The sequence below is a fragment of the Crocodylus siamensis genome, chromosome 4 (assembly GCF_052110815.1).
Source record: "Crocodylus siamensis isolate JL-2025a chromosome 4, ASM5211081v1, whole genome shotgun sequence".
NCBI classification, from domain to species: domain Eukaryota; kingdom Metazoa; phylum Chordata; order Crocodylia; family Crocodylidae; genus Crocodylus; species Crocodylus siamensis.
In genome coordinates this window covers 130513795-130534247 of record NC_143398.1, presented here as the reverse complement: position 1 = coordinate 130534247, position 20453 = coordinate 130513795, and the positions used below count along the sequence as shown (strand labels likewise).

At 42.0% G+C, this 20453-nt stretch overlaps 1 protein-coding gene across 3 annotated transcripts in view; it reads left to right on the top strand.

Annotated features, from left to right (window-relative positions):
* Positions 1-20453, top strand: part of KIAA0930 (KIAA0930 ortholog) — a 126905-nt gene that overhangs the window by 92495 nt on the left and 13957 nt on the right. For 2 of the 3 annotated variants that reach the window (XM_090043798.1, XM_090043795.1), the window contains exons 3-8: positions 3066-3173; positions 4527-4604; positions 8059-8160; positions 8554-8694; positions 12039-12233; positions 16728-16890. In XM_090043798.1, the coding sequence (XP_089899924.1) occupies positions 3066-3173; positions 4527-4604; positions 8059-8160; positions 8554-8694; positions 12039-12233; positions 16728-16890 (787 nt within the window). The remainder of the gene's footprint in view (positions 1-3065; positions 3174-4526; positions 4605-8058; positions 8161-8553; positions 8695-12038; positions 12234-16727; positions 16891-20453) is intronic. The other variant, XM_090043797.1, reaches the window with a different exon arrangement.

Here is a 20453-nt window from a genome sequence, read left to right as displayed (position 1 = left end):
AGCATCTTCTGTTTGTACACAACTCATAATTAACCCATGAAATTCATTCTGCTAGATATCCTGAAAGCTAGGATCTTAGCTCAGTTTTTTTTAAAATGAATTAGATGTTTATGGGAATAATTTTAAAATGTGTATAAAAATAAAATAGGGTATGCTCATGCTTCATATTATAAGCCAGCTGACAAGGGTTGGAAAGAAACTGTTTTTTCCTTGCATGTTTCTAATTTATGGGATTCTTCTGCCTTCCCCATAAGCATGTTCTGCTAGTCAGTATAAGAGAGAGCATAGTCAATTGGATGGGTTACTAGTCTTCTCCATTGTGGTATTTCCCCTGTTCTGCTTTTTGCTACTGTCTTGCTGATTGAATCAGTTCATCACTGATCTTCCAGTGACCTTTCTGTATCATTCTGCCATATTTGTTTTCCCCTCTGTTGAAATCACCCCTTAAAATGAATTATTTTTTTACCCTCTTCATTTCTTTTTATTTAGGTATCAGTCTCATGGCTGAATATTTAAATAAATTCAACAAAAAATTGCCCCAAACCACTGTGACTATTCAGTATGCACTCTGTCATTTGGCAGTATTTAATTCTAGAAAGCATTCTGAAATGCATCTCCCATGAAAGACAATTTTATGGAACACCATTATATTTAATTTTAGGCACAGAAAGGTGTGCTTTCAGTCCCCATGGTACCTGACTTCTGGGTTTTGTTTCCTCCTCTCAAAGATTGTACTGACTAATTTGCATTCTTTCTGTATATATGCCAGCCTTCTATCATTAGTCTTCTTAGCAGACTTGAATTATTTGCACAATTAACAGAGTGCTGAATCTTTTTTTCTTGAGGCTTTACTTTCACATTCTGGCTGTCTTTGTTGTGTGTGAGATCTGTTTTGTTTTTTTTTTCCCACAAGCCAACTCAGCCCTTCTTCCTCCTGTACCACCAAATCAAAATAAATGTTCACATCTGGCATAGGCAGTCAACAGTTCGTACATGGAAACTATTCAAGTTTTCCTATTTCATATCTAAGCCACATTATCATCCTTGTCTTCTGCATTTTTGCTGCATTTTCAGTTTAGATCATCTTGCAGTGTTGGTAAGTTTTTCAGACCTGCTTGCTGGTTTAAGTTAAACCAGACTCTCCCAGCATCCTGGCATGCTCTCTGGGCTGGGTGGGGCTCTCTACTCCACAGCAGGGCTGGCCCCTCCCCTCTGCTCCCAGGCTGCAGCTCCAGCAGAAACTGCAGACTCTGCCTGGCTTCCTCATGTGTCCCCCTCCCCTTACCACTCCCTGCTAAGCAAGAATTCCCCCTCCTCTCTGCTTTACACAGACACCTCTTAGCACTAGGTAGACCACATGCTGGCTGTGATCCATGCTGTGGCAGATGGGACAAATGCAGAATCAACAGGTAGTTGGTAATGTCCCTCTGTTTTCCTAATGGGGTGATGAACACTGTGTTATCAATTCCCTGCTGGGCTGGTCAGGAGTGGGGAAACGCTCCCTAATCAGTGTCCTGCTGGGACTTGGCCATGCCCCCCTCAGCTCACTACTGAGGAAGGGAAGGGAAGGCTGCTCTAGTGCCCCTCCCCCCCAGCTTCTAGCCTGAGTCAGGCAGGTATAGTTTCATAGTAGGGTTGGAAGGGACCTGAGCAGATCAAGTCTGACCCCCTGCCATGGCAGGAAAGAGTACTGGGGTCAAATAACTCCAGCAAGGTGTTCGTCTAGCCTCCTCTTAAAGACCCCCCAGGGTAGGAGCCAGCACCACTTCGCTTGGAAGTTGGTTCAGGTCCTAGCCACCCTGACAGTGAAGTAGCGCCTCCTGATGTCTAGCCTGAATCTACCCTCTGCCAGCTTGTGACTGTTACTTCTAGTCACTCCTGGGAGTGCTCGGGGGAACAGGGACTCCCCCAATGCCTGCTGGCCCCCTCTGACTAGTTTGTAACAGGCCACTAGATCCCCCCTCAGCCTTCTCTTGTGGAGGCTGAACAGGTTCAGGTCCCATAGCCTCCTTGTAGAGCCTGCCCTGCTGCCCCCTGATCATGCAAATGGCCCTCCTCTGGACCCTCTCCATGTTGTCCACATCTCTCTTGAAGTGTTTATACATGTGCCTGCACTTCTGGGAAGTCTGAGCGGTTACAAACCGGTTTACCCTAGCCAGGTTAGACTAACCTGCAAAGATTGAATCGATTCAGGCTCGGGCTTTTTGAATGTCTGTCCTAGCCGATGAGTGCTTGGGTGGGAAACTTCTGAGGAAGACTCCAAATCTATAGGATGGAACAAGGGTGAGGAATGAAACCAAATTGCCCTGTATTCATCAGTAAAGATGCATTGGCACCTTTTATAAGGATAAAGGTGGGCTGGTCAAATTGCAGTTTGTGTCATTTTGTTCTACTTGTGATGTCTATTGTAGGTGCTTTTTTTTCTTTCATCCCAGGAGCTGGGGTGAAGATTTGTTCTATGATCTTTACAAAGCTGTTACCTAAGGGTGATTGTTTTTCTTTAGTAGTTGAAGTGATTCCTCGTAATGTCCTTTCAAGTCCTTTTGGCATGAATGTATCTCTACCACTACCTTGCTTTGACTTAGAATTCCTCCTGCCATTCTGACCATGCCTAACAACCAATAATTACATCACATGGTATGTTAGACTACTGCCACATTTCCTTTAATGAGAATAAGAAAAGTATTGTGCGTGCATGCATGAATGAATATCTTATTTTTTTCCAGTTTGGCTAAAACATGCCTAGCTAAAACTTTAGTCATGCATATGAATGTTAGCTGCGCAATCAATATATGAAACCAGTATCTAAAACTAAAATCTCTTGGATTGTCAGGACAGTCTCTTCTACCTCCCTATTCCATATTCATCACTTACCACCAACTCCAGAAAAAAGTCGCAAAATGAGGTGGCTTGGCTTAGTGACCTTGAAAGTTCACTAACCCAAGATTTTGGCAGACAAACAGGACAGCATGTTCCAAAGTGGAAGTGGAGAGTATAATGTAAGATGTGCATGTGCCTATAAATGTTTGTATATCATGTTTATGCAATGTCTTGTCTTCTATCAGCAGGTCGAAGTTGAAGTTTATCGTAGGGATTCCAAGAAGCTTCCTGGTCTGGGTGACCCTGACATTGATTGGGAAGAGAGTGTCTATTTGAATCTCATCCTGCAGAAGGTGATGAAAAACTTCTCTGAAGCTTGCTCACATTTCACAGACCAGTCCTGGTATAGGGGTCTTAGTACTAGCTCTAGTTTACAGTGTAGCTTTAGGTGTCTGAACACTCTGGGAAGGTGAGGGGGGGAAAAAAAAAAGAAAAAACTTTCACTTTGGCTTTTTAGGTCTAGATGGATGTTCCTAAAAAGAAAATGTTGTCGTATTTTATTTAACTTTCAAGAAAGTCCAAAACTGTTTGTACTCACCTGAGACCATAAGTCCACCCATATTTGGTGAATCTGGGCCAAATGTTGTATTTTATAATAAGTGTTGTATTTTACAACAAAATTTGAAAGCCGGCGAACTTCAGGAATTTCCCCACTTGGTTGAGTTAGATAAGATTATTAGAAAAGCAGCATCTTCTTTAAGACTTGCAATACTGATTAAGAAAAAAGTGCTCTGAGATCCTGCTAGAAATACCATTATATTTCTACTGATGTGCTGCACTGGGAATTTCCAGTTGCTGCAGAAGTTTAATAAACCATTTTTCATTTGAAAGAAACTGAACCTATCAGACTTTGGGGTTTTTAGATTACCTCATAGATGTTTTAGTTATTGTACATGCTATATTGGAGCTTTGGGAACCTGATGTTATAATTAGTTGAGATCTTTTTCACAGTTTATCTATTACAGTCTCAAAATGGGAGCCCTTTAGTTTATTGCACAAATAGTGGTGATGGAGTTGTTTTCATTATCTTCTCCCCCTCTCAAGAGATTAATTCTGTAGATGCTGTTCAGAGAGCAATTATCCCTCATTTTAATGTAGAATCCCAGAGAATCATTTCACTATAACTCTGAGAATTTATTGAAGCTGGGAAGTGCTTGGTGCAAGTTTTCTCTGATCACATGGCAGACTTTATGGTTTTCAGTGCATCTAGCACATTGCCCTCTTTCATTAAGTTTTTTCCATTTTTCCAAATCTAGGGAGGTGTTTTCTCCTGTTTCCCTTTTAAACTGGATATTTCTTGCAGCCTACCTTATCCTTCCAGCTAACCTGTAAAATTGCATCCAAATTGTATGCTGGTAGGGATTGGACACTGATATCTATAGTAGTCGGTATCCCCAAGCAATGGTCTTTGATGGTACTGAAGGCATTGCCAAAATAGATCTAGCCTAACTTGTGAAAAAAGGAAAAAAAAAAAAAAGAATATCCAGCTGTAGTTTCAGTGTATTTGGTGCTCTGAGGCAGAAAGGAAATGGTTTCTTTGAGATGCTAGATAAAAGCTGAAAAACATGAATGAAGTATGTTTGCTGCTTTTGCACTTCAGTATTTAGCTGTAAACCTCTATTTACCCACCCTGCTTTCTGTTTCAGTTGGATTACATAGTAACTTGTGCTGTGTGCACTCGCTCAGATGGAGGGGATATTCATATTCACAAAAAGAAATCTCAGGTGAGGCACATTTACAAATCTCAAGGACAAGAACTTAGCATCCAAAATTCCCTTGTTCATAAAAAGTGTATACACTTATGATAGTGGTTCTCCAGTTGTGGCCTGTAACAAATGTTTTGTCTCTGAAACAGCTTGTCTTTTCAGTTAGGAACATTTCCTGCTATTTGTGTCCCAGATCCTATTTGGGGTCTTCAAATAAAAATGAAAAGAAATTGTGCCTTCCAAAACTCTGCAGAGCTACTTTCCTTCCTTTGCTTATTAGGTGGGTGTTCTTTTGGTGAAGGAACTGTTATCACATCTGAAAGGCATCTCAAAATTGTAAAGGTAGGAAACCCGGAAGTGGGCTGAACCAAGTAGCAGCTAGGAAAGATTATTGTATTGGGGGCTGCAGGTCTTACTAAAAGATCAAATATTTACAGAGCCTGGAAATAAGCAGTACAGCTATAAAATGACAAGAAAGTAAGTAATTGTCTTCCATATTCCGGAAATATTTACCTCTTGGCTTTCAGTGCACTTGTTTTTTTATGTATCCAACTATGATATATGGCTGTGAAGGTATACATTGTGGGGGGGAGGCTTTCTAAGTGGAATAGTTTGAGAACTTATGGGCCACGTCCACACGTGGTGTGGACATTTGGTTCCTTGGGAACAATTTGTGGTGGCGTACCTTGCGCAACTACTTGTCCCTGGGGGATGCCTGTGCCATGTGTGCTCTTGTGCACAGCAAGTTACCCTAGGTGGGGTAGGGGAGGCTGGGGCCAGCGCTGGGCTGGCCCAGCAGCCTTACTTGGGGTTCTGGAGGCCTCCCAGCAGTGACAATTCTGCTGTGTGGAGCCTGGCCAGCAGCCATAGCACAACTCAAGGCGGCCAGGCTCCATTCTCGAGCAGCACACGTTGCCCATGCAAGGTGTTAGTCACTCCACCTTTTTTCCCCCACATTTTATTTTTACTTTTGAATATCCAGGGGTAAAAAAAAAAAAAAAAAAAAAAAAATTACCGAAGCTGCTCCCTTGCAGTACAGAGACCGACTCAATGTGTGGTATGTGGCACTGAGGCACTACATACCGTATGGCTGTGCTTGTCTGGACACAGCCATGGAATGCAGAAACAGTTGACAAGGATCAAGGCTAGTCCTCCTTGCTAGAGACTCAATTTAAATAAATTTACATACTACAACACAACAAAAATAAACCCCCAAACAAAAGCAAACCTTAAAATCTGTTCTTGAAATTTTAAAAGCAACTCTTGTGCAAAGTACCCAAGGTAGTCACTAATAAGTGATCCCTAAAAATCAGTGTTCACAACTGTAACTTCCCTTATCTAGGATAAGGCTAAGAGATTGTTTGGAATGGAGGAGGGCAAGAAAGAAACATTCTTTTCCTTGTAGAAAACTTCTGTAGAAAAGCCAAGGAGTATTGTTTGTCAATATGCTTAGAACAGCAGCAAGTTTGGTGCAAGTTCCTGCTTTTCCAGTGTTGCAGTAAAAATCTTGTAGAACTCTGCTTGTCATGAATTATCCTTATGCATGCATATTACAACTTTATTTATAATAATGGTTGTCAGTGTAATACAGTTTAGTTTCTGTTTGTGTATGTATGCATGCATAGCCTCTCAATAAAAGGGAGGCTTGGCTTATTTTTGGGAAGGAAATAAAATTCCACACTGAAAATTACTTTAGAAGCAAGAAGGCAAAGAACAGTGAGTCTTGTGAAGGGGAAAAAATAATAGCTAATAACTAACAATATCACTCTTGAAGGCCAAATTTGAGAACCTGGGAAAACCTAAAATGAAATGCAGGATAAGAAAGTAACTGCAGTAATGAAAGCCCTACAAGAATGCTCTTAGTTCGACTACATTTACTTCTCAAGATCAGTTTGTACTATAGCATAAATGCATCTGCATGTGCCAGAAACAACCAATATATGTGTGTATATATTCTTAGCTTTTTCAGGATTACCCTCTGACTGAAGGTTCAAAGCTTTCACAATTCAGATGACCTTACAGCTTCTCAAAGTACTAATTAGCTAGACTTTGACTGATGCAGAGAGGTGAACAGGGAAAAACCCAACTCCTAATATGTTGCATAGAGTTGTCTTTCTCAGCCAATTATATAGAATGGGTCTTTAGATGCAAATTTGAAACTTCCTAATCTAGAGAAACTGTTTTTCCTTTTAAAGGTCACATTGTTTATGAGCTTTATTCATTACTTTGGTATCAGGAGTAATTTCATCAAGATCAGCAGAGTACTGGCCATATAAAACTAAAGTAAAATATTACTAAACCTGGTCCTGTATCATTTTGCAAACTACATGAGTCTCTGCCTGACTAGACTATTAACACTTTCTACAAACTCCATGTTTTCATCATAATTTATTCTTCTTCCCTCACTTGTCCCACCTAAATGGGGTTGCTGTTGCAGATCCTGGCTCTTCACTGGCTTCGGTCATACGTATCTTCCTATTCCAACTCCTCTCATGTACCTCTCCACTATCTCTCTCTCCTTCTCATCTTCAGTCTTCCTCTTCCGCTTTTCCCTGGTAGTGCCATTCATCATAACATCACACTAAAACAAAATCATTTTTCCTCTTGATAATGCTGCTATAAAATTCCTGGTGCAGGACTAGGATTATGACCTGGAAGACTGCTGTGTCTCAGTCATTACTGTTGCTCTGCTTTGTTAGTTCTTCTGTTAGGAACTCTATAACGCAACTTATTTATAATAACAGTTGTCAGTGTAATACAGGTTTTGTATTTTTTCTGAATACTGTGTGCATATGTGTGCATGCACAAGATTGCTATGCCAGATCAAACCTATAATCCAGAAAGTCTCTCACCCATGACCTCATTCCATGTTAAACTGTTTGGAGTAGTAGTTTTGAACAGAAGTATATTACAGATATCTATAGTGCATGAAGATTTTTGCCCTCATGGTTGTGAAGATAACATTCCAAGTATAAATATAGTTGAAAGTAATGCTCGAGCTGTCTTCCACCTTTTCTGCTCATTAATCCTTATTACAGTAATGACTAAAGCCCATTGAAGATGCATTAATGATTTTGTCGGGCATTTTAGAGGATGACATGGGAAATGGTGTGGGAATTGGTAATTGCTGTAGAAAGGAGGTGCAGATAGGAAGGAAGGAAGGAGGACAGAGGCACCAAGGTTAGAGAGGGAGAGAGAGAAGAGGAAATGAAAGAGAAAGAGAGAAGGAACAGCAGACATCCTAGAGAGGAATATATTTTCTCAGCAAGTGATGTTGAACTCAATGTCCTGTGGAACAAATAATAGCTAAAAGTTAATACATAAAGTCTAGAATCTGCCTTGGTATCTGCAAATGACCTGCTGACACAATTGTTGTGCAGTGCTGGTTGGTGTTTTTGTTTTGTTTCCAGTATCCATATTTCCACATACATTTAAACAGATAAGGCATATAATTGTACAAAATCTCTTGCAGCAAGTGTTTGCATCTCCCAGCAAACACCCAATGGACAGCAAAGGAGAGGAATCAAAGATCAGCTACCCCAATATATTCTTCATGATCGACAATTTTGAAGAGGTGGGTCCATCATTAAAGCGTAGAATCTTTTTCCTAATTTTTGTCTTTGTATCTCACTTACCTGTTGTTCATCTGTCTTGATAAATTCCCATTGCCCTGCTGACAATTTTCTTTAATTGCTCTTCATATGCTACCAGGACTGTGACATCCAGACAAATCCTTCTTGCTTTCTTGGTTTCATTTTTTTCTTTCCCTTAACTATGACCTTAGCACCTCAAACTCTGATTGTTTAAATCCAGATCTCAATCTCAATCCACAATCTCAATTCACTGTTTTTCTAATGGACTGAAGCAAAGCCTGGAGACCCAGATATACTTTAGCTCTGTCTGAGGCATCTAACCACTGCAGATCTCCTCTTATGTGTTTTTTTTTTTTTTTTGGGTGTCTTCTCAGGTGTTCAGTGACATGACTGTCGGGGAAGGAGAAATGGTCTGCGTGGAGCTGGTAGCCAGTGACAAAAACAACACCTTTCAAGGAGTGATCTTTCAAGGATCCATCCGCTATGAAGCACTTAAGAAGGTCTATGATAATAGGGTAAGATGCTTCCTCTATCAAGAACACCTTCTGTAGCAGTTGTGGTGGTGAATTGTCCCATGATGTTTCTAAATTTTGCATTTGCTTATCTCCAGCTGCAGCCACTACAACAGCTGCTTATGTGGATGCCCATGTATTTTTGGTTGGCTTTGGAAGTTACTAAAGAGGGCAGTACAAAATCCACTGCTATCAGTTGACAGAGCAATGGCAAGCTGAAGCCATCAGATTACTTGGGCTTTGTCTCTATGGTAAACTCAGTCTCTGGCAGCAGCACCCCCAAGCACTTGATGTTGTCCTAGGAAGGCTGTCTTCTAAACTGAAAGCAGTGTAGCCCAAGGGTGCTCGACTCCTGCCCATGGGCCAGATCCAGCTCCTGATGTCATGTCATCCAGCCTACAGGGCTCCTTGCGGGTCCAAAAATTTTGTAGCTGGGGAGCAGTGACACTACTCCATTGCTGCCGAATTTCCAAACTCTTGGGGAGCCCTGTGGGCTGGATAGTGTAGCCTTGCATGTGGGAGTGGTATGGGGTTCAATCCCAGTGTGCAGGGACAGATTTGTACTCTAATCATTAATGGTTTTTCCTACCTGTTTCCTTCCCCTTTTTGGTGCATTGTAAGTGAGTGTTACTGCTAAAATGGCTAAAAGGATGTCATGTGGCACAAAGGGCTGGCACAGGGACCCAGAGCCCCATCTTGGCACATGGGACCTGATCCTGGAACACGGAGGCGGTACAGGGCCCTGAAGCTCAATCCTGGCATGCAGGGCCCAATCTCACCTGCAGATGGGTCCTGTGGCACTCATCTGGCCTGCAAAGCCTAAGGGTTGAGCACCACTGATGTAGCCACATCTGCCTGGGGAGGCTAAGTAGCTTAACTTAGTTAATTGCCACTGTCATTCAGCAGTGCAAATTAGCTCACTCCTTAGAGGCAGATATACTACTTCTGGTTTAGGAGGCAGCCCATGCAGAGAAGCACACCTGGGGACAGCAGTTTTGTAACTGATGTTTTCCTGGAGTTTAAAGTAGGTTTGAATGCCAGAGTTCCAGTTGAACCTGAATGACTTCAAAGAAACCTGCATTTCTATAACTACTCTTCTCTTTTCTGTGATCCCCTTCCATTCAGAGTGGTCCTGGATATCTTTAGCTAGCTACAGAGGAACTGGGGAACCTTAGTAGATGTATTCCACCTGAAAGTTCTAACCTCAGTGGTTATGTCCTATTACTTTTTCTGATCTCTTTTTCTCTAGACACATGTATATCCATGTGTTTTCAAAGAACTTCTGCAGCTTTGCTGTCACAGAAAGAGTAATTTACTATGGAAATGTGAAATGCCAACAGTCATAGCTTTAGAATTCACATCTACTTCTTAGAATTCCAGAGAGGAAGTCTGAGAAACAACAGTAAAATCTCCTAGACTGTTCAGTACTAAAACCAGCTCTGAAAAATAGGAAAAGATTGATCTAGAGAGACTTGCTTTCCTTCACTGTGAGCTCACACATTTGATGGGCTGTTAGAAATTAAATTGCAGAGTACAATATCTGTATCAACTAAGACAAATCCTGATTCTTAGATCCAAAAGTCTTTTTCAGACTACAGTAAAGCTGTATTAGGTCAATAGTTAGAAAAAGAGGACTGTGACTCTTCTATTTTGACTCTTTAGCTTTTCTCTGCCTCTTACACCCATGGAAGGTATCCATCTCCAAAATACCTAGTTTTTGCATTCTTACCAGTGGTTTCAGGAGACCCTAAAGATGTTCTGCCTCCCACCCCCATTAATTACTGATAATGCATATTTGATTTGTATTGAAGCATATCTGTAGATTTAATATGATCAGCTAGCTTAAGCAGTGGGGATACAATATTATAAAAAGGGGTCAAGAGATGTTCTGAAATGTGGGTCTCTGACTTGAAGTGCATCCTGGCACTATATTCAGTTCTACTCTTATTTGTCCGCTGCTCAAATTGCCTTAAAAACTGTTCATTGCTCAGGTGATTTCATAGCTTTCATAGATTTCATAGACAGTGGCGCTGGAAGGGACCTTGGAAGATCATTGAGTCCAGCCCCCCACCCAAAGGGCAGGAAGTCAGTTGGGGTCATAGGATCCCAGCAAGATAAGCATCCAATTTGCTCTTGAAGATTCTTCATTATTTGCTATTCTTTGATTTTGCTACAAACATGGAAATTCTTACTTAGCCTTTAAATCTGTAGTTGAGAGGTAGGAAGCTGCAGGGTTTTTTTTTCTTTTGTTTTGTTTGGTTTTTAGTGTAAGCAATGCTGCTATTAAGTTTTTCGTAGTCCAATAATGAGCTTCCATCTTGGCCAACTTCAGCTGAACTCAGCAAGATAGCAGTAGTATAAATACTTAATTAAGAATAAAGGGAAAGGAATTAGCAATGTCTCCCACTTCTTGCACCCATAGCTTTTCAGATATTCATGCAGGGTATAATAGGAGGATTGCATTTAGAAGTTGAAGAAACACTTAGATACCTAATAGATGGTGTCTACAGCTATTTATGAATCTATTTGAGAGCTATATAAGAGTTAAGCATTCTTCATAAATCTGTCATTTTGTGTTTTTATCTAAGACCAGTGTTTTCAAAGGGTGGGGATAGCTGAACATTTGGAGTCTTTTCAAATGGGGACATTTCAAAAGGGTAGCAGCCAGTACCCTTAATTACAACTCCATATGAAGCTGTGTTAAAGTTAGCGATGTTTTCCTGTGTTTATATCATTCTTATCTTGTTCACAAATAACTTATAAGATAACAATGCTTGTCCTCTGGACATTTTCCCCTCTTGAAAGGGCTCCCGATTTGTATATGTGCCCACACTCAAAATGTACACAAACTCTGACTTGCACAACTATGTGTACCTGAAAATGTACAGATGTGTACATTTTGTGCAGTGGTTTTAAAACTTTCAGACTCAAGGCAACAGCCCTTGGAAAATACCAGCTCTTGGGCTTAGCTCATTTCTTGACTGTGGAAAAATAGAACAATTCCTGTTGTTTGCAAAGAACTGAGAAAAAATGACAACAGGTCAGAATATTTTTGGCATTATGGATTTCTGTTTGAAATCTCTGAATTTATCTTGTAAATCATGTATAGGTGTTTGTGGAAGTAACAGTGCTAATCACTCTTAAAAGACTCATGACACCTCAGGATGCTGAAGCACCTCAGTTGAAAATCAATGCCTTAGTGCTTTGCAAAGGCATTATTATGTAGTGCTATTTATGGACACATTTATAAATGTATTTAAGGATTTTTACCATTCCCTAGCAGTTTTACACTCTAGTAATTAATGGTTCCCCCTACATGTTTCTTTTCCTTTCTCGGTGCATTGTAGGTGAGCGTTGCTGCTAAAATGGCTCAAAGGATGTCATTCGGCTTTTATAAGTATAATAATATGGAATTTGTTAGAATGAAGGGGCCGCAGGGTAAAGGACATGCGGAGATGGCTGTAAGTCGAGTTTCGACTGGTGACACTTCTCCATATGGAACAGAAGAAGATTCAAACCCAGGATCCCCTTTGCATGAGAGAGTAAGTAGTATACAGAAGTATTTCCTGGAAGGTTAAATGTTGACACCTTGCTTCAAAAGGCAGTGATAAGTCAGGGCTGTGGCTGTTATAGTTAGAGTTTTAAGTTTGCTTTAATGCTTATGTCTTCACAGGACAATGCAGCACCATGAAGACAGACCCAATCTAGTCCTGGTATTAGAAGCAGAATAGCTGTGGCACTCCACCTAGCTAATAACCCTGTTGTTGAGAGGTTTGGCATGCTAGTGATGCACTTAACTCAGCTATATTTCTTCCAGTATCTGAGCTAGCTTATTCAGAGCTAGCTGGGGTGTATTGTGCTTGCTATACATACTTTATGTATAGCATATAGGTTGGTTTTGGTTTTTTTTTGCTCCCTGCTCTTGACCAGATGGAATAGATGGAAGGTTATCAAACAGCGCACACTTCAGGAAAGATATTTCAATGCAACAATAATCAGACTGATGCTAGTCAAACCTGAGATGCTACTTTGCATGGAAATCAAAAATCCTGCTGCAGTTTCTGCAAGTGTTGAGGTTTCTCAACCAAAATGAGCTGCTGAACTGTAAATTATTTTTATTTACATTCTTACTAAGTCTAGTACAGGCACGGGCAATTATTTTGGGCAGAGGGCCACTTACCCAGTTTTGGCAAGCTGTCAAGGGCCACATGGGTAGCCCCGCCCCCTGCTCACCATCTTGGGACCAATGTCCCAGGGCCAGCACTGGTGGGGCCCAAAGCTGGGCATAAGCTGGCAGGGGTCTGTGGAGCCTGGCTGGGCTGCACCAGCAGGGAGAGGGGGGAGCTGGCCTGGGTCCATAGAGCCTCTCTCGGCCAGCACCCCATGCTTCTGCCGCCCTGCTCTGGGCCCCGCCAGCACTGGCCCCAGGACACTGGTGCAGGCCTTGTGGTCTCGCTAGCTCCCTGCCCACTCACTCCCAGTGCCTCCCAGCCCTGCGGTACAGCCAGGGGGCACCACACAGCCCCAACCCCCTGCTTGCCAGCAGGGAAGAAGCTGGTGCTGAGCATAGGGAAAATCGGCCCCTCGCCCTCCCCGTGCCCGGCGCTCCCTGCTGCAGCCACTCACAGCCCACATGTGGGGCGTTTGCCCAGAGGCGAGTGAGGGGCTGCTTTTCCCCGTGGTCAGCACCAACTTGTAACCTGCCCCCACTGCCAGCCTGGGCCCCACGCTGGCTCAACAGCAGCTGTGGCCCCTCCACTTGCCGCACTGAGCAGTATTGGCTGCTGCTGTCTGCCCGAAGCTCATGCATTGGGCAGCCCAGAGGCGGCAATGGCAAACACTGCCCAGCGCAGCAAGTGGGGGGGGCCACAGCTGCTGTCACCACACTCAACCTCGATGGGCAAGCCCAGAGCCAGTGTGGGGCCCAGGCTCGCTGTGGGGCCGGGTTAGAAGCTGGTGCTGAGCGCAGAGCAGGAAGTGGCCCCTCGCCCGCCCCGTGTTGCAGCTGCTTACAGCCCACCTGGGGCTGCCTGTGCCTGCTCAGGACAGCCTTGTGTGGGCTGTGAGTGGCTGTAGCAGGGAGTGCCGGCCACAGGGTGGGCAAGGGGCTGCTTTCCTCAGTGCTGGGAAGGAGCCCGGGGAAAAGCTGGGGGTGGGGTGGAGGGAAAGGTGGCTCCTCACCTGCCCTGTGGCCAGCATTCGCTGCTGCAGCTGCTCGCAGCCTGCATAGGGCTGTCCAGAGCAGGTATAGGCAGCCCCAGGTGGGCTGCAAGAGGCTGCAGTGTGGGTCTCCAGTCACAGGGCAGGCAAGGGGCTGCATTCCCCCCTGCGCTCAGCTTTTCCACAGGTCACTTTTCCTCAGGCTCCTCCCCTGCCCTTCCTCCCCTTTCCCCTTACCTGTGGTTCCAGAGTGGGGCGGCCATGTGGTCTCAGGCTGGGGGGGTGGGGCCGGGTGGGTCCTGCTGTTGTGGGAGCCCACCGGGCTTCCCCTGGGTCCTACTGCCTTTGGTTCTTGTCATTTTTGACAAGAAACAAGGGCAGATAAATATTTTCTAAATTTTTTAGGGGCCCCTCAGGCCAGATAGAATGGTGTTGTAGGTTGCATTTTGTCCACCCCAGTCTAGTAGGACATAGCATAAAGACTGCTTAGCTAGTAGGGACAAGCCAATGATGTTTTAGCATTGATAGTTACTGATGGACTTTCTTCATACAGATGGATGATTAATGGATGAAATACACCATCAATGGAAGAAACTAATACAAGTTATTTTATCATACATAGTAGTGGCTTCTACCCTTCCTGTCTCAAAGGGTCTGATCTTAGACTATGACAAGAAGAGGATCATCTGACTCATTTTGTCTAACCTCCTGAAGAACACAGGTTGAGGTCAAGGAGGAGTGGGCAAGACTTCTTCAGAGCTTGTCCATTGTCTTTTGGTTGGTTCCTACAGGCGACAAGACCTTTCTGTCTCTGAATTCCTAAAAGAGCATAGCAAACTGTTGCTACAGTGTTTCCTTTGTTGTGCTGGACTGTGAAATGAAAGATCAGGCTTGGGTGTCTCTATGATAGTACAATATTCCTACTTTACAGCCTTGAAGGGAGCATGGCCTTGAAGTAGCTCCTGGCACCTTTGTCTTAATCCTTTCAATAGTCATATAGGATGCTATTCCAGCAATATCCCACTGGTAATGGTTTTCATCCTACATTATCCACTAAATGTTTTTTAGTGTAACCACAAATTGAAGGTCAGATATTTTAATAGGAGAATATGAAAAAGCTTTTGAATTGTTCATATTATTTACATAGAAATGACATGGAGGGATTCTGCAGGGTACCACCAGCCTGGCCGATTTGCTGTTATCTAAGTTGTGTTCTTTATATTGTACAGAGAGATGTGGGCAATTATCTGAGGAAAATCATATTTTCTGAGGAATTGTAAAAACACTAAATTCATAATGTAGAAAGGGAAGATAAGATAGGGATTCCTTAGTCAGCAAAGTAGTTATCCATTTTTTTCATTGGAAAGGAAACCATTAAAATAATATTACTTGCAGCAGCCCCCAGCCATGGCACTAAAAGCTTTCTTGAATGGGGCTTGATCAACTGTAGCTTGATCTGCACCCAAAAGCTTCTTAGCTCTTTCAGCAGCAGCCAGTTGAGAGTGGAGGCAGAGCTCCAACCTGGCATTTACCAGCAATGGGACCATTGTAGTTAGCAACTAATTGGTCTCTGTGCCAACAGACAAAAGACAGAAATCATGGCGGAACCTCACAGAGCGGGTAGACATGACCTTTGACAGCTTGCAATGATTCGAGAAAGGCAGAACACCACTGTAGCATCACTACAGTCTAGGTCACATGTCAGCTCCTTGGAAACAGTAACCTAAAGCAATCCAGGCTAAAATCAGCAACAAGATAACCAGGAAGTTTAATTACTTTAGGGTATAGCATGCAATGACTGAATTAATTTTGGGAATAAACTCCCTTACTATGGCAAAGCCACTGGCCTTTAATGACATTCACACCAAACAGGTAAAACACTTCAAAGCAATGACCAAGGCCTGGCTACTACATCTCTGTACAGTGCAGGCTTAACTACATACTGAATCTCTAAGATACGATGGCAAGTATAGGCTGTAGCAGTCCTAAAAATAGGGAACTTCTCCACACCAAAGAATCTTAGCCTAACCACCTAGACCTGGAGATCTGATGAGGAGTGCCTTGCATTCAGAAGCCTGTCCAGCTTTATCCCAGCCACGTAGTTGGTTCAATAAAAATTTTTATCTACAAAGAACTATGCCTCACACATTTCCTGGAGCATCGTGGCTGCAACATCATTCCAACACTACCTAACCACTTAGTCACTTCCACATACTTTTTCTGTTGTTATAAAGATGTGCTGACTTCAGTTTCCTATCAGTGTTCTAGTCTAAGTAATTACCTTGTGAGGTAAGCTTTGGAAAGGCATAGGGACCTTTCTGAGTTTGCATTTAGTGTTCTCAAAGCAGAGAAAAATATCATCTTGTGATCGCCAAAGAAAAGTGGATATGCTATTTTTTTGTCCAAATCTGATACTAATAGCCTGTCCCTTTTTTGTTTTTATGCTTTTGCTTGACTTCTGAATTTTAAGATTATTTTTACTGTTACCCAAGTAGGTTTATAAATCTCTTCTCTGTATGAACTGATACATGCAGAAGGTGCTTGAATGACAGCTGAGGAGAGTGAAGTTCTTTCTTTATTCACAGCAGAAATAGCAGTGGCACTAACTTTAGTCACAATACAGATATCAGGGCATTATTATACATCATCATCACTGCACTGCCACTCTGATGAACACCTCTGGGTTGACACAGTAGTTCAGTCATCATGGTGAATTCACTTCTAAGCCACTCTGCTAAGGGTACCACTGAGAATGTCAACTGTGATGCTTGTCTACTACTAGGACCCCAAAACTACTTACTCATTGCAGTTTAAATTAATTCTTTGCAAATCAGACTTAGTGTCCAGATACTCCTTTGCTTCTGTTTCCCTTTTAGGTTACTTCCTTCAGCACTCCACCAACCCCAGAACGCAACAATCGCCCATCCTTTTTCTCCCCGTCACTCAAGAGAAAAGTGCCCCGAAATCGAATTGCTGAAATGAAAAAATCCCATTCAGCAAATGACAGTGAGGAATTCTTCAGAGATGATGATGGTGGAGGTGAGAGTGAATGCATCAGCAAAACTAGCTGGCCTGACTTAGCATGCACTCTGGAAAGGGATCCGATGTGAGCTTTTGCAAAGGGGTTCTAGAGACATTAATCACTGAGCTCAATTAAAAGGCAAATAGGCTCATATGTGATGGTAGTTGGGTACCTAACCCCTGGAAACCATGTTGGAAGCCTGATTCATCCTATGCCATGATGATTGTAATATTATTCATGTCCTTTTACCTAGGAGAAATTTGACAAGAATAAGTGAAATATTTCCCTCAAGTGACAAGGCAAAAATGTACAATGAAGTATTTTCTAACTCCTTAGAATTTCTCGTCAGTAAATAAAGGCTTGATCCAGAGCTGATTGAAGTCAATGAAAAGGCTCCCTTGTTTTCAGTGGGGTTTTGATCACTCCTAAATGTCTAGATAGTCTGATCCTAATGATAAAATTTCACAGGTTCACATAATGGTTTAACACGTTTATATAAAACAAAGCATTTCTCTCTCCAGTTCCAATTAAATTAAACCTAGTTAGACAATTTGAGAGACCAAACAGGTTAGAATTGAGCTCCGTTCACAATAAAATAATACAATATCATTATTGCTGACCTTATCATTTTGTAAGGCACAAAATAGCTGTGAAGAGAAATTCAAAACTGCTTTTCATATTTGAAAACATATTCAGTAGAGAGAACCTACAAAATTAAGCTTGTCTTGACATCATAAACGTGCAAAGGTGGTACAGGCATACCCCGTTTTATTGTGCTTCACAGATATTGCGTTTTTTACAAATTGAAGGTTTGTGGCAACCCTGCGTCGAGCAAGTCCATCGGTGCCATTTTTCCAACAGCATTTGCTCACTTCGTGTCTGTGTCACATTTTGGTAATTCTTGCAATATTTCAAACTTTTTCATTATTATTATATTTGTTATGTTACTATTGTAATTGTTTTGGGGCACTATGAGCCACGCCCATATAAGACGGCGAACTTAATCGATAAATGTTGTGTGTGTTCTGACTGTTCCACTGACCGGCCGTTCCCCCGTCTCTCTCCCTCTCCTCGGGCCTCCCTATTCCCTGAGATGCATAACAATATTGAAATTAGGCCAATTAATAACCCTACAATGGCCTGTAAGTGTTCAAGTGAAAGGAAGAGTTGCACGTCTCTCACTTTAAATCAAAAGCTAGAAATGATTAAGCTTAGTGAGGAAGGCATGTTGAAAGCTGAGAGAGGCCGAAAGCTAGGCCTCTTGCACCAAACAGTTAGCCAAGTTGTGAATGCAAAGGAAAAGTTCTTGAAGGAAATTTAAAAGTGCTACTCCAGTGAATACATGAATGATAAGAAAGCAAAACAGTCTTATTGCTGATATGGAGAAAGTTTTAGTGGTCTGGATAGAAGATCAAACCAGCCACAACATTCCCTTACGCCAAAGCCTAATCCAGAGCAAGGCCCTAACTCTCTTCAATTCTGTGAAGGCTGAGAGAGATGAGGAAGCTGCAGAAGAAAAGTTTGAAGCTAGCAGAGGTTGGTTCATGAGGTTTAAGGAAAGAAGCCGTCTCCATAAGATAAAAGTGCAAGGTGAAGCAGCAAGTGCTGATGTAGAAGCTGCAGCAAGTTATCCAGAAGATCTAGCTAAGATAATTGATGAAGGTGGCTACACTAAACAACAGATTTTCAATGTAGATGAAACAGCCTTATATTGGAAGAAAATGCCATCTAGGACTTTCATAGCTAGAGAGGAGAAGTCAATGCCTGGCTTCAAAGGACAGGCTGACTCTCTTGTTAGGGGCTAATGCAGCTGGTGACTTTTTAAGTTGAAGTCAATGCTCATTTACCATTCCGAAAATCCTAAGGCCCTTAAGAATTATGCTAAATCTACTCTGCCTGTGTTCTATAAATGGAACAACAAAGCCTGGATGACAGCACATCTGTTTATAACATGGTTTACTGAATATTTTAAGCCCACTGTTGAGACCTACTGCTCAGAAAAAAAGATTCCTTTCAAAATATTACTGCTCATTGACAATGCACCTGGTCACCCAAGAGCTCTGATGGAGATGTACAACGAGATTAATTTTGTTTTCATGCCTGCTAACACAACATCCATTCTGCAGCCCATGGATCAAGGAGTAATTTCAACTTTCAAGTCTTATTATTTAAGAAATACATTTCGTAAGGCAATAGCTGCCATAGATAGTGATTCCTCTGATGGATCTGGGCAAAGTAAATTGAAAACCTTCTGGAAAGGATTCACCATTCTAGATGTCATTAAGAACATTCGTGATTCATGGGAGGAGGTCAAAATATCAACATTAACGGGAGTTTGGAAGACGTTGATTCCAACCCTCATGGATGACTTTGAGGGGTTCAAGACTTCAGTGGAGGAAGTAACTGCAGATGTAGTGGAAATAGCAAGAGAACTAGAATTAGAAGTGGAGCCTGAAGATGTGACTGAATTGCTGCAATCTCATGATAAAACTTTAACGGATGAGGAGTTGCTTCTTATGGATGAGCAAAGAAAGTGGTTTCTTGAGATGGAATCTACTCCTGGTGAAGATGCTGTGAACATTGTTGAAATGACAACAAAGGATTTAAGAATGGTACATAAACTTAGTTGATGAAGCAGCGGCAGGGTTTGAGAGGATTGATTCCAATTTTGAAAGAAGTTCTACTGTGGGTAAAATGCTATCAAACAGCATCGCATGCTACAGAGAAATCTTTCGTGAAAGGAAGAGTCAATCGATGCAGGAAACTTCATTGTTGTCTTATTTTAAGAAATTGCCACAGCCACCCCAACCTTCAGCAACCACCACCCTGATCAGTCAGCAGCCATCAACATTGAGGCAAGACCCTCCACCAGCAAAAAGATTACAACTCACTGAAGGCTCAGATGATGGTTAGCATTTTTTAGCAATAAAGTATTTTTTAATTAAGGTATGTACATTGTTTTTTTAGACATAATGCTATTGCACACTTAATAGACTACAGTATAGTGTAAACATAACTTTTATATGCACTAGGAAACCAAAAAATTTCGTGTGACTTGCTTTATTGCAGTGGTCTGGAACCGAACCCGCAATATCTCCGAGGTATGCCTGTATTATCCAAATCGCAACATTTTAAGAAGTATCAGTCAAACTGCTTTCTTTATCAAGTATATTAGACCAGATTTCCTAACAAAAAGGCATATTCATTGATATGTTGGCAAATACAAATACATTTCCTCCTCTGTTTCAAATCAAAATGCAGCCTTAAATAAAAAACATTCAATTTATATTCTCTGAAATTGAATTAAGTAGCTGATCACCTAAATTATTCAAATTTCCATCAGCAGAAACTTCTCCCTAGCTCTTCCTTAATTTGACTGTTCCAAAAAGCCCACCTTTTCACAAAAGAAGTATTTTAGCATATTCAAGTAGACAAAATATAGTAGAAGAAGGACCAGTGTGTCTACATATGGTTCAAGTGACTGACCTATTCCTTCTGTAAGCTACACAAAACAGGGTAGGACCCTTAGGGGGCTAATCCTTCCCCACTCACTACTGGTTTTTGTGTTTACTCAGTAGCG